Source organism: Gopherus flavomarginatus, chromosome 1 (genome assembly GCF_025201925.1).
Source record: "Gopherus flavomarginatus isolate rGopFla2 chromosome 1, rGopFla2.mat.asm, whole genome shotgun sequence".
NCBI classification, from domain to species: Eukaryota; Metazoa; Chordata; order Testudines; family Testudinidae; genus Gopherus; species Gopherus flavomarginatus.
In genome coordinates, this window is record NC_066617.1 from 208,775,646 (window position 1) to 208,790,485 (window position 14,840).

At 44.1% G+C, this 14,840-nt stretch overlaps 1 protein-coding gene across 2 annotated transcripts in view; it reads right to left on the reverse strand.

Annotated features, from left to right (window-relative positions):
• Positions 1–1,775: 1,775 nt before the first annotated feature.
• PRDM15 (PR/SET domain 15) overlaps positions 1,776–14,840 on the reverse strand; it is a 57,046-nt gene continuing 43,981 nt past the window's right edge. For both annotated transcript variants that reach the window (XM_050933454.1, XM_050933464.1), the window contains 7 exons: positions 10,816–10,935; positions 9,970–10,101; positions 9,424–9,507; positions 9,068–9,243; positions 6,198–6,278; positions 4,569–4,775; positions 1,776–4,120 (listed from right to left, as the gene is read on the reverse strand). In XM_050933454.1, the coding sequence (XP_050789411.1) occupies positions 3,644–4,120; positions 4,569–4,775; positions 6,198–6,278; positions 9,068–9,243; positions 9,424–9,507; positions 9,970–10,101; positions 10,816–10,935 (1,277 nt within the window). In that variant the 3' untranslated portion in view covers positions 1,776–3,643. The remainder of the gene's footprint in view (positions 4,121–4,568; positions 4,776–6,197; positions 6,279–9,067; positions 9,244–9,423; positions 9,508–9,969; positions 10,102–10,815; positions 10,936–14,840) is intronic.

The following is a 14,840-nucleotide window of genomic DNA, read 5'->3' on the forward strand; positions in this document are numbered from 1 at the left end:
CTCCTAGCCAAATTTCAGTTTGCATAAATACATATAAAGTTGAAAACATATTTCTAGGAAAATGAAAGAAGGAAAAAAACCACCCCCAAACATTTCCTTATCAAGAGGTCTATTTTCAGTCTGATATGGCTCTAACATATAGTACACTTTTTAAAAAGCTACACATATGTTTGTTAGTAAATTTAGGTAAAATGTACCAGTTAACTTTACAGCAACATATATCATCACATTTTGTAACTCCATAATGAAATCTCTCAGCCAAAATTTTTTTTTTTTTTTTTGCCAGTGCTCGCTCGCTCTCTCTCTCTAAAAAACGCTTTCAATCAGCACAACACACTTGCAGAAAACTGAATTCCAACATAAGCAAATGTACCCTGGGGCACAGAATCCTAGAACCATAAAGTTAGAAGGGACAGCAAGGGTCATCTAGTCCAGGGGTTCTCAATTTTTTTGGTGGCCTCAGAGTGCAGCCCCAACTCTTGCTGGTGGCCATTCTTGTCAATTTTTCCTAAAATACTTAATTAACTTTAGGAAAAAACAAATATGTACAATGATTTGGACAGGTGTATGTAATTTACTTATGTTGGCTTTCTTTGCAGACTCAATAATAAAAATAATGTACAGTTCTCTCTATTCTTTACTGGGTCTAAACAGAACAGAAACACAAGGTGCTTTGCTCGTTCTTGTCTCTTCTGTTGTTCCTTTTGCTTTTTGGTTGCTTTTTTTCATTTTAGACTTAAGTCTAATAAGTCTGCTGCTATGAAAAATGATGCTTGTATGTTAATACCTCTTTTCACAGCCTCCCAGCTCGCTACTAAGTTTGCTATGAACAGTGATATTAACAAACCTACAAATACACCTCTACCCCAATATAACGGTGTCCTCGGGAGCCAAAAAATCTTACTGCGTTATAGGTGAAACCGCATCATATTGAACTTGCTTTGATCCGCTGGAGCGCACAGCCTCCCCCCAGAGCACTACTTTACCACGTTATATCTGAATTTGAGTTACATCAGGCCGCATTATATCGGGGTAGAGATGTATCACTTTCACTGCAGACTTATTCAGCCCTGGTAAGCCTGAGGACAAATTGAGCCCTGGATGGGGAGGTGGACAGGAAGGCAGCAGGGGCCAGTGTCCGACAACTGCTGCATGGCTGAAGCCTAGGGCTGGAGGAGGCAGCGAAGGCTGGGGTAATGGGGGATGAGCTCAGAGCTGGAGCCTGCCATGGTGCAGCTGAAGCCCTGAGCCAGAGAAGGCAGTGGGACACAAGGGTGATGAGGGAGGGGTGCTGAGCCTGGGGCTGGAGCCTGTCATCATGCAGCTGGGGGATGGAGCCTGAAGCCCCGCATCTAGGGGATGGGGCCTGGAGACAGAGCCTGAAGCACTGCAGCCGGGGGCCCCGCAGCTGGAGCCTGCTGTCCACCACTCCAGGGCTGAAACCTGACCCCACTGAAGGTGGGGAAACTCACTAGCTGCCTGCTCCTCCAGCATTTGTGTCTGCAGAGGATGACAGGGCCCAACCCCTGCTGGGGGAGAGGCTGCTGCTTTGCCCCCTCCCCCAAATCATTGCCCAGGAGGCTGTGACTGCATTTGAGAAATGCTGATCTAGTCTAACACCCTGCCAAGTTGCAGGATTTGTTAGTTTTGAAATCTTTAGTTCTAATTAAACAGAATGTTATTTCTTCTTTATCTCGCTAACCCTGTTATTATTTCACACAAGGGTGCATAATTTAAGTTGCATGGGAAGGTGTAATTTGCATGGGGCAATAGAATATATGGTTCTGAATTTTATTTTTGTTGTGAGCCCCTTGGGGCAGGGACTCTCTTTGTTGAATGCTTGTACAGAGCTTGGCACGATAGGGTCCCACTCCTATTTCAGGCCTCTGGACAATGCTACAATACAAATAATTAATAATGAGCAAAGTGGTTGCATATCCCTTAACTGTTCATTTCCAGGCATTCATACTTCTGAGGGATCTGTTTTTATTTCTAAGTAGAATTATTCTTCTGTGGATATTATAATTCATTCTCTAAGGGTGAGGTAGATCTTGCTGACACACTTTCAAGTTTAACTCATTCCTCATCACATTTTTGTTTACAAATTGAACATTTTCAGTAATATGTTAGGCACAGATAGGCTATTCACTAACATCAGTCTGTCTCCATTGTGAAGTGCAGCAATTGCCATATCAAGGAATATCCCTCTTAGCAAGTTTGAGTGCCTCTGTTTGTAATGCAGCAAAGGAACTTTTTCTTCATCCATTGCTGGTTTGGAAAATTTGCCTTTCAGGTGTCCAGTGGCAGAGAGCAACTTTTACTGTTCACTGCTCTTTGACAACAGCAGTGCTTTGTCCTTTGTGTGGGAGGATATCATTGTCATTTTGATATGCAACAATCCAGACTGCACACTGGCAGAAACAGAAGATATGGAGGATATAGCTTATCAGGCATTGGAAGTGGCAGTCTCAGCATAGATGGGTGTATCTGCCCTTCAATTCCCATATATCCAGGCAAGCCTATATCCATTGGCTCAGACTGCCTCCTTGTGGCAGTCTACATGAATGATAGACATTGCACTTTATGACTTCATAACAGCCCGTGTGTGGCTATGAGATTTGGAAGTTCTACAAGCAGAATCCACACATTAGTTCTGCCATGCAGAAGGAGAGGAAAAGATACATGGAACCAAGTCAGACCAGCCGTTAATACATAAATATCCACCAAGAACACACAGTGAAATACAAAGGCTATATAAAAAAGTACTTTCTCAAATGTTTATTACATGATGAAAGAAGACTAATTGGTAAATTCACATCCTGAACTTGATCAGAGGGGACTGATTGCTCTTCAGGCCTCCCAGCTAAAAGCAATATTGAAAGGTAATTTTGTCAAAATTTCTATATAATTTTATCACATTATGGTTTCAGCTCATAACTGGTTTGATTCAAACAACTTTATGGTCTTCTAGTAAAGTTGTTTTAACATAAGACTGGCTATTTGCTTCAGGTAGCACTGACATGTTTTACTGATAAAAGATTTTTCCATCACCACAATGGAAATACTGTGTGAAATTGGGTACATTTTCTTTACCCCATAGACTTTCCCCTACTTCCAGCCCCAAACCCTCACCCTTACTTTACCAGAGATACAAGACCTTCTAAGGATGGAAAAAGCAAGACAATCCTTTTTGGGGGGCTCAATTATATCTTTACATTTCAGTCTCTAGAAGGTGACAACCAGTGAACCTCACCTCAGTGTATACATTCCCTCCAGACTGGAAAACAATTGAGTTGTATGGCTGAGGGGTTAGTCATATTTACTATTTGTGATTTTCCCTCTTTGTGTAAGGTCTATTGTGATGCTCTTGTCAAAACCCAGAACCATCATTGCACAAAACACACCAACATACTGGGTGCTGAGTTTAGAATGAGACTTCTCCATGGTGCTGCCTTTAGAAATAGTGTGTGAATTTAAAGACCACAGTGTTGCAGGGTGCTATGCCAATTTTAGTTTACATTTCATTGTATAAACATTTTTCCATCTCTGTTTGGTATCCAGCAAACAATTCACTTATAGTTTTCCACTTTTTTTTTAAAATTGTCTCATAGTCCAGTCCATTTCAAGACTTTTCAAGTATAAATCAGTAGCTGTACATCTGCTGTTGCTGCTCTGTTTGAACTTGCTGCTGTCCTGACTGCTGTTGTGTTTGCTGCGACTGGGGCGGCAGGACATCAGTCTGAGGCACTGCCCTCCATGTCAATGGATGTTGCTCTGTGATCTGGTTCCCTAGAGGAGCAATGGAGTTCACCAGGGTTGTCAGGTTTATAAAATGGGCCACAGACTGAGGATTGGCTGCCTCTGGCTGTGGCTGTATCTGAATATCGTTTTGGCGATTGTGCAGCATGGCAGAACCACTGACAGTATCAAACGTCACAGTAAGGATTGAATTGTCAAGTTGTAACTGGCGTTCAGGAGCAGTGAGGTGGCCCACAGCCACTGGCTGGAGATTTGTAAATTGGGTTCCAGCTGCCGTGGTAATCGGGGTGACGGTAATATTTGTCAACCCAACAGAACTAGAAGGGGCCGTGACGTTTGGGTCGCCAAGGGTCACCACCACCTAAGGAAAAACAGAAATAAAACCTGAACCTTCTGTTTGGCTCTCTGAAATAAAACACGTTAGCTGGATGCAGACCATTTTGGTGCCCCTACTGCTGGCCATGGATATCATGCTGAAGCGAATCTGCTGCTGTAAGCGGAAGAAAGCAACTAACAAGCTAGAGACAAATGTAATATTGATAATGATTCACTGAATTAATTCAAAACTTGCAAGTTTAGCTTCAGCAAGAGGCAGTGGCACCAAATGGGCTGAAATGAAGATAAGGAGTTTAGTGGAAGTGGAGGGGATTAAACAGACCCCTCTTCCTTCCCCATCTTTGTACATCTCTTTGAATTGTGATTTCTACCTTCAGCTTTAAATCTCTAGCTCATTCACATTTGCCCTTAAGATTCCAACAGCATCAACCCCTGTTGCAATGTCTGTCCAGTAGCTTTTCATGGGAACTCACCTGCTGAATACTCTGTACAGCTGAATTGGTTTCATCTCCCACATTCCCTGTGAATTCGGCTTCTTTCTCTGTGTATTCACTGAAGGCAGGATCCTCAGGCACTTGTACTTCCTCCTCTTCACCCGGCTTCTGCTTTCGCTTATGGCCACGTTTAGTTTTCATATGCTTGCCTTCGGGTAACTCTCCTTGTTCCAGGGTTAACTCAGGCTACAAGAACAGGATTTTCAATACAACTGAATGTCGCTGCTCAAGTCATTTAGCTCAGCATAGATCTGAGAGTGTCACCAGAGGTTGGTTCACTGTCCATCCCCAGGTGAAGATGACCAGATTTGAGGGAATGGTTTTTCTCCCTGTAATTAACTCTTTACAATACCAGTACCCCCACTAAACCACAAAGCAGAGGGGTTATTAGCATCTCTGCAGTGCAGTCAAAAGATGACCTACACCGGCTGAGCTGAGTCACTAAAGAATGCATTCCCCACCAACCATGCTGAACACGGTTAAGATATTTGCAAAGGACACAACTCTTATTTACAGTACGCACAGAATCTGGTTTCCCTTAGAATTTTTCTTCCTCTCTCTACAATGTCTTTTACACTCATTCTGGATTTGTTTTTCACTCTGCCCACTCCCCTCTTCTATTTTTCACTCTATTTTTTCTTGGCATTATTGCTGGTCCTCTCACTGCTCCATTTTTCACACAGTTTGATCATGTTTGTTGCCTCTCTGAATCCCTCCACTGCCTTCTGCTCACTTAAAATAAAATTAAAACTCCCTGTCCTCATCTTCTGCCCAGCATTGCTCCCTGACCACCACATCTCTTACTACTCAAGCTCACTTGCTCCCTGTTGCTCTACCTGAGCACTTAACATCCCTCTTTCATTTCCTTCTCCTACTCCTCTCTGAAACCCTGGCTCATTTGAAGTCAATGGGAGTTTTTCCATTGACTTCAGTAAGACCAGGGCTTCATCTTCTGTTTTCCTCTTCAGAATCCTGCTTCTGATTTGATCAATCTCTTCTCTCTACTGTTCCACCTTAAAACACACTTCTTCCACAAGGCCTATAAAGCCCCAGCTCAAATCTGCCCTGCGATGCTTCTTCCACAGTCTGATCACCACAGGTCTGTTAACCTGGAGAGCAGGGCCCGTCTCTGATCTATTCAGTACAAAGCCAAACACAATGACAGTATTGAAACGCTTAATAATAATGTTTGTTAACTCTTCCCACTCTCTGCTCCATTTTTCCACTGCATTTTCGCTCTGCTTCTTTTTTCACTGTCTCTATAAACGGAGCACAAACCCAAACCCCATTGGAGTCTCTAGACACTACTGTAATAATAAGCTACAGTGTCAGAGTAAAGTTTTCAAACCTGTTTTTCCACCTTCAGAAGAAGTTTATTCATCCTCATTTAAGACTAAGCTTGGGACAAATGCAAAACACTTGCCCATAGTGCATATAGGATCCTGAATCCAACCCCAGCATTCATGAGCAGGTTCCAGTTTTATCCGGGGTCACTCACCAGTGATGGTGGATGTCATGGTGTATGTCATTCAGTGCCATGGAAACAGCATGTGAATGGCAAGGGTCAAAGTCACAGAAGAATTTAGGATTCTGCCACGGTTAGTTTACCTGAACAATCCCAATAGAGGAGGCATCAATGGTGGTAGCTTCTGGGAGCTGCTCTAAATCATCAATTCTAACTGAAAGAACCTACAGATAAACAGATCCTGGTCAGCTTGATAAATTATGGCCAGTACAGAACAACAATGGAGATCCATTGACAAGTAACAACACAACACATTTTAATTGATTTAGTTAAATCAATATAATAGGGAGGAAGAGGAATTATTTAAGCTCAGTACCAATGTGGACACAAGTACAAATGGATATAAACTGGCTATCAGGAAGTTTAGACTTGAAATTAGATGGTTTCTAACCATCAGAGGAGTGAAGTTCTGGAACAGCCTTCCAAGGGGAGTAGTGGGGGCAAAAGACATATCTGGCTTCAAGACTAAGCGTGATAAGTTTATGGAGGGAATGGTATGATGGGATAGCCTAATTCTGGCAATTAATTCGTCTTTGACTACTATCGGTAAATATGCTCAGTGGTCTGTGATGGGATGTTGGATGGGGTGGGATCTGAGTTACTGCAGAGAATTCTTTCCTGGGTGTCTGGCTGGTTAGTCTTGCCCACATGCTCAGGGTTTAGCTGATCACCATATTTGGGGTTGGGAAGGAATTTTTCTCCAGAGCAGATTGGCAGAAGCCCTGGGGGATTTTCGCCTTCCTCTGCAGCTTGGAGCATGGGTCACTTGCTGGAAGATTCTCTGCGCCTTGAAGTCTTTAAACCATGATTTGAGGACTTCAATGGCTCAGACACAGGTTTGATACAGGAGTGGTGGGTGAGATTCTGTGACCTGTGTTGTGCAGGAGGTCAGACTAGATTATAATGGTCCCTTCTGACCTTAAAGTCTATGAGTTTAATGTATTTTACTTTCATTGATGATAATCTTATGGTATATAATCTTCCCTCCTCTCACTGACACCACAGCAACCAATTCCATAACATTCAGTTTCCATCAAATCTCATTGCTTTCTGTGGGAAAAAATAAGCATAATATATGGGTCACTATATTGCCATATGAACAAAGTGACCACACCCTTGGAAATTTAGTTTAAACATAACAGCAGCTGCAGTCCATCTTTTTATCCTTGCTTCCTAGGCAGACAATACCCCATTAAAACTGAAGGACTTCAGGAGAAGACAAACCATCATGTACCTGCCCTGATGCCTCAGTGAGCAACAAAAATTACAGTGCCCTTGAACTATAAGTCTCGGAGTGTGGCGTGCTGCACTGTACACAACAGGATCTATAAATCTCAGTTCACTGAAGAATAGAAACAACCAGCTCTCCACATTTCAGGTACTTATTACTCAGCTTGGTTTTAATGCAGAAGAGAGAGGGCAAGAGCTTTGCCCCTTACTTTGTTTCCCAGCCTTCACTGGGAAACAAAGGAGATCAAGTGGGGTTCCGCAGGGGTCTGTTTTGGGACCGGCTCTGTTCAATATCTTCATCAATGACTTAGATGCTGGCATAGAAAGTATGCTTATTAAGTTTGCAGACGATACCAAACTGGGAGGGATTGCAACTGCTTTGGAGGACAGGGTCAAAATTCAAAATGATCTGGACAAATTGGAGAAATGGTCTGAGGTAAACTGGATTAAGTTCAATAAAGACAAATGCAAAGTGCTCCACTTAGGAAAGAACAATCAGTTTCACACATACAGAATGGGAAGAGACTGTCTAGGAAGGAGTATGGCAGAAAGAGATCTAGGTGTTATAGTGGACCACAAGCTAAATATGAGTCAATAGTGTGATACTGTTGCAAAAAAAGCAAACATGATTCTGGGATGCATTAACAGGTGTGTTGTAAACAAGACACGAGAAGTCATTCTTCCACTCTACTCTGTGCTGGTTAGGTCTCAACTGGAGTATTGTGTCCAGTTCTGGGCACTGCATTTCAAGAAAGATGTGGAGAAATTGGAGAGGTTCCAGAGAAGAGCAACAAGAATGATTAAAGGTCTTGAGAACATGACCTATGAAGGAAGGCTGAAAGAATTGGGTTTATTTAGTTTGGAAAAGAGAAGACTGAGAGGGGACATGATACCAGTTTTCAGGTATCTAAAAGGGTGTCATCAGGAGGAGGGAGAAAACTTGTTCACCTTAGCCTCTAATGATAGAACAAGAAGCAATGGGCTTAAACTGCAGCAAGGGAGATTTAGGTTAGACATTAGGAAAAAGTTCCTAACTGTCAGGGTAGTTTAACACTGGAATAAATTGCCTAGGGAGGTTGTGAAATCTCCATCTCTGGAGATATTTAAGAGTAGGTTAGATAAATGTCTATCAGGGATGGTCTAGACAGTATTTGGTCCTGCTGTGAGGGCAGGGGACTGGACTCGATGACCTCTCGAGGTCCCTTCCAGTCCTAGAGTCTATGAATCTATGAATCTATAAGGAAGAGCAATAATAGTGATAAATGGTTTATAAAGCAAGATCTCCAAGGGAAAAAAGTAGAGTAGGTCATAGCTGAGCTAGATTAAAGGAATTCTGAGGGAAGACATGATAGACAATGATCCACAAACTTGTGAAAGGGATGCCTTAAAAGGAACAGGGATCAATTATTCACACTAGTTGATGAGGACAAAACAGAAAAATACGGAGTTAAGATACAGCAGAAACAATTAGCTGAATTAATAGAAAAAAGGAATTATTAAATGTTTATGAATCAGCAACTAGAAGGAACCCAAACAGAGGGGCAAGGGATTGTGGAATTGCCATTAATGCAGAAAATCAAGCCTAACACAGACACTTGGTCTACAAATAACCAAGATCAATCCTGTCAGAATGCAAGAAGGAGGAAGTAGATGACTCACTTCAAGTCACAGCTAAGCCAAGTGATTTTATAATAAGCCACAATCCATCTGCCACAGATCTCACCTCTGGATGTTTGCGCCTCATGTGTCGACTCATTGAAGCTCTGGTAGAAACTTTTGTCCCACAGAGCTGACAACTCTGAGCTTCTACCTTATCGTGAGTTAGCTGGATGTGCTTCTGAAGCATGTAATCAGTGACGTACTTTTTATCACAGACTGAACACGTCCACTGTTTCCCCACTGGTGGCAAATGAAATGAAAAGGAGTTAGTGGAGATCCCTAAAGGTGAATATTGTAATAGTGCATTAAGAGGAACACATCTTTTAAAAAAAATACGTAGTGCAGAATGCTGACTCAGAATTGCTTGAAAAGTGGAATGTCAAGCTGTTGTCTTTCAATACATTGCATTAGAGCACGTACCTGTATGAATCAGTTTATGGGTCTCCATTGTGTTTCTCTCACTAAATGTCTTCCCACAGAGCTCACACATAAAATCTTTGATCCCTATACGGAGAGATTACATTTAAAACTGGAGTGATAATAGACTAAAGGTATCTGGTACAATTGTAAATCTTAGGTTATGAAAAATCAGTTTCATTAACCACTTTTTCCATTGTTTGCAAAAGTACTGTAGGAAATGCAGGCACTAATGGGAGCTGGTGCAGTGGGTGAGACATTTGTCTCTGGGGATCAGAGTTCAAACCCTAATCCAAAACAAAAAGTGTATCCTAGACTCAATGGTCTATGTTAAAAAAAACAAACCATGACATAGTGGGCAGATCTCTGCTCATGAGAGGTCAAAGTCTTCAGACCTTTTAAAATACAGTATATGAATATTCTTTTTAACTGTTTTGTTCATGCTCTTTGACCGCTCAGAGCAGGGTAATGTCATATATTTCCAAAACAACCAATTAACTGATTAAGTGCAATTTCTGCAGGATGACCAGTCCTCTGGGTTGCTCTCACCTGTGTGCCTTTTGTAGTGCTTCAGCATGTTGACCTTCTGTGCGAATTTACGATGGCATTCCTTGCATTCATATTCCTTGATCCCTTTGTGGAGTTTCATGTGGTGACGCAGAGCATGTTTTGTCTTCATTCCTATGAGCCATGAACATGTAACTGAAGATATGGTGGGAAAATTCATCTGCATTACCCTTCACACCCCACCCTGAGTAAGGACTGAAGATGAGCATGTTTCAAACAGATGATCCTAACTTCATCCCTAACAGAAGATGTCCACGAATGCCCAGAGGTTATCTAGAAATGCTCTTTAAATAATGTGTTTGGGTTTTTTAAGTTAAAAAAAAATCTATGAAAAACATTTAAACAATCACTAAGGAGGGTAAGAGAAAAGCACGGAGAGACAGGGAATTTGACAAGAACATAATCTAAGGCACCATATTAGTGTCTTGCAGGGATTCCAGTTCAAGGTTGTTCAAGTAACAAAGTAAAGAAAAATGTTTATTCTACCTGCTGACTCCTGAAAACTCAGCCTAGAACGCACAGGTAAACTACGTTCTTTCTGACTCTTTTTTGGGACATAAATGTGATGGAAGTCAGGCAGGCAAGCATTCCTGAAATTAGCAGCAGGACAGATGAAGAACTTTTAGAAGTCATATTTGCTTGCTGCAGGCCAGGGAACTGATGGATGTAAAATTAAGGCAGGCCCCTAACATCCTGATCAGCATGGCTTCCTATTCAAAATACAAGACTCATTATTTTGAGGACTTTCCTGGTATTTAATGAAGCTATTGGTTTTAATATGGGAAATGTAACTAAACAAAATGTCTAATTCAAAGGCAATGTCTGTACCTTTACCACATTCCGCACACAGGTATTCTCGGATGTTATCGTGGACTCTCATGTGCTCTTTTAACATGTCCTTTCTGGCAAATGACTTTCCACACTGCTCACATGCATGACTTTTTACACCTTAAAAAAAAAAAAAAGTTATTGCAGAATCTCTAGGGGAAAATGTGTGTGTTGCTAAAAGCTGACAAACCTCTGGCAATAGATTCACTGAGCAATAATCCAACTGTCTCCTAAACAGCTCCTCTCAGACAAACTGAATCCCAAAATGAATTATGAGAAATAGGCAAGGGAGAGAAGAGGTTTTCATCTGAGCTTTGAAACAAAGACTAAGGCAGAGAGAGCTAGAAGAAAGCTTTAGAGAAGGATTTCATGATGAGCCGTAGAGACTTATGTTTCTGTATCAACAGTGCTGAGATTGTGTAAAGGGACAGAAGAGTAAGTGGTGCTAAGTGAGCAGGTGGGGGGAGTAGATGGAGACAAGGGACAGAAGTCTGACTGGAGATTTTTAAAGACCAAAGAGCTCTAGATTGAACTGCATTCTGAAATGCACAGTGGGGAGCCAGCAAAGTCATTTAAGGATGAAGGGATGTGGATGTGCTCCTCTCCACCTCAGAGGAGATGGGGAGCAGCCTTCTGCACATGTTGGAGTAAAGAGCTGGCACTTTGGGATGCCAAAGAGCTGGAAGGAACTGCAGTTCTCCAGGTGAGAAGAAATGAAGGCCCGGATGAGTATTTCAGCAGAGATAAGTAGAGAGCCAAATTTTTAATGGATGAAAGCTAAATTATATAAATCAGGGAATCTCTTAAATCATGCCCTGATATCATTTACCCTCATCAATTTTATACATACATACATAACTGTAGCCATCTGGCCTTGCCCCATCACATAAAGTACTGAGGAACAGGTATGTTAGCCCCAGGCTAAACAAATCCCTAGTATCATGGTAACCAAATGGCAGTTGCTCCAGGTTAATCAAGGCACCTGGGGCCAATTAAGATCTTTCTAGAAGGCAGTGGAGATAGCTACACTGATTAGAACACCTGCAGCCAATCAAGGCAGGCTAATCAGGGCACATGGGTTTAAAAAGGAGCTCACTCCAGTCAGGCGGGGAGGAGCCAGAGGAGAGGAAGCGCGTGTGAGGAGCTGGGAGCAAGAGGCACAAGGAGCTGAGACTGAGAGGGTATGCTGCTGGAGGATTGAGGAATTATCAGACAATCAAGCATTATCAGACACCAGGAGGAAGGTCCTGTGGTGAGGATAAAGAAGGTGTTTGGAGGAGACCATGGGGAAGTAGCCCAGGGAGTTGTAGCTGTCATGCAGCTGTTACAGGAGGCACTATAGGCAGCTGCAATCCATAGGGCCCTGGGCTGGAACCCGGAGTAGAGGGCGGGCCCGGGTTCCCCCCAAACTTTGCAACTCCTGATCAGACACAGGAGGAGTTGACCCAGACTGTGGGTTCCACCAGAGGGGAAGATCACTGAGGTGAGCAAATCCGCCAATAAGCGCAGGACCCACCAAGGAAGAGGAGGAACTTTGTCACAACTGGTACCAGAAGTGGGGATTTTTGGTGTGCACAGCGCGGTGAAAGAAGGAGGGTGATTTTTTTTTTTTTTTTTTAAAAAAGAGAGGGTTAATTTTTTTTTTTTTTGTCACCACATTGGATGATGTAGTGTGGGCACTGATACAAGCCACGGCAGCCCAGCAGGAGGCTACCCGTGTCCAGGCAGCTGCCGAGCAAGAAGCAGTGCGGCTGCGGCAAGGACTAATCGCCTGCTGATGGACCAAGCTGCTCAAGACCAAGCTATGTTGTGGGAACTGGTAAACCAGGTAAAGACCCTTACAGACTGAACCGTGGCCATCATGGGACACGGCTCATACGGGCTAGCCATTGGCTGCAGAAAATGACATGCGAGGATGATGTAGAGGCATACCTTCTGGCCTTTGAGAGGACAGCCCTACGGGAGGCCTGGCCTCGAGATCAGTGGTCTGGCATCCTTGCCCCATTCCTGTGTGGGGAGGCCCAGAAGGCCTACCATGTTCTGCCTGAAGAGGCTGCAGCAGACTACTCCCAGCTGAAGGCAGAGATCCTGGCCAGATCTGGAGTAATGACCGCAGTGCAGGCCCAGCGGTATCATGAGTGGAGGTACCAGGAAGATAAAACCCCGCGGTCCCAATTGCATGACCTCATCCATCTCGCACGAAAGTGATTGCAAACAGAGTCCCAGAGTCTGGAAGAGATACTAGAGGTTCTGGTCATTGACCGGTACATGAGGGCACTGCCACTAGATCTCCGCAAATGGGTAGGCCAGAACGATCCGTCCACCTATGACGAGATGATCACGCTGGTAGAAAGACGCATGACAGCCAGGGAATTGACCCAACTACCCAAGGAGAGCCCCTTTCATAGCAAACATCCAACCCCAGCCCTGGAAGGTGGGACAGCCAAACCCCTGGGGAGTCCTAGGTGGAGGAAGAGGGGGGCTGAAAACCAGCAGAGACTCCAGAAGGAAGAGATTGGCATGAGTGGGGGGAACCCTGGGACTAAACCCCCTAGCCCACATGATAGGAGAATAATTAGAAACAATTATAGATGTTATGCAAGTGGGGAGTGCATAATAGCAGCACAGTGTCCCAGCACTGAGGAGCCTATGCAATGCAACTTGGGGGACTGGGAGATCCCATGCTCCCTTATCCACCTTGCGGGCGTCACATTAGCCCCGCATAACTACCAGGCCGGTGAAGATAAATGCAGCAGAGACTACAGCACTTGTGGACTCGGGGAGTGCTATCACCCTTATATTGGGTAAGCTGGTAAAAAGTAGCCAGCTGCTGCAAGCCAAACGCATAGCAGTGACGTGTGTGCATGGGGCCATGAGCCATTACCCCACCATCCCAGTGGAGACAGAGGTTCAGGGGAACTCCACTGAGGTGACAGTGGGCGTAGTTCCTAAACTCCCATATCCGGTAGTTATTGGGAGGGACTATCCAGGGTTTGATAATTTACTCCCCCCGGAGAGGCTGGAGGGAGGTGGAGACCGTGTTGGCAGTGACTTATCATTGGGGGAATGTCAACCCCCAATGTCTTCTGAGTTTTCTCAGGATCTATTCTCAGCCCCCCAAAAGGCCCGGAAGACAAAAAAAGAAAGGAAGGCCGCGAAGGCTTTGGGAACCCGGATCCTGACCCAGGGCCAGAAGACCGCGCTAGTTGGCAGATGGACACAAGCAGCCATCAGAGAAACTACCAACACGGAAGGTGAGCCGGAGGCTGGCCCCAGCCGTGATGGCGACGAGCGGTTGGAAGAAGCAGAACCGGCCCCTGGGAGCTCAGGCAGGTTAGTCCTGGGAGAGAGACTTTTGGACGGGACCAGGCAGAGGACCCCAAATATGATAATGTCAGGAAAGAGGTGGCTGAGATAGATGGGATACCAGTGGAGGGAAAGGTCCGGGGTCCAGGACCCTACTTTACAGTGAAGAAAGATCTCCTATACTGTGTGGTGCAAATGCAGGAACAGAAAATACATCGACTTCTGGTGCCACTAAAACATCAAAAAGCCATATTGAGCCTCACCCACAGTCACCTGTTTGGAGGACCACTTAGGGGTAGAGAAAACCCAGGCCAGGATCCTGCGGAAGTTCTTCTGGCCAGGAGCACATGAAGATGTCAGGCGATACTGCACCTCTTGTCCAGAGTGTCAGCTACATAGCCCTCACCCACACTTATGGGCCTCTGTGATACCTCTTCCAATAATAGAGGTACCATTTGAACGCACAGCCATGGATCTGATTGGGCCCCTAGAGAAGACAGCTCAGGGCCATCAATATGTGCTGGTTGTATTAGACTATGCAACCCAATACCCGGAAGCCGTCCCCCTACGCAACACAGCTTCCAAGACAATAGCTAAGGAGCTAGTACAGATCTTTTCCTGGGTTGGGCTACCCAAGGAGATACTGACTGATCAAGGGACACCTTTCGTATCGAAGTTGATGAAAGATCTCTGTTCATTGTTCCATGTACAAGCCCTAC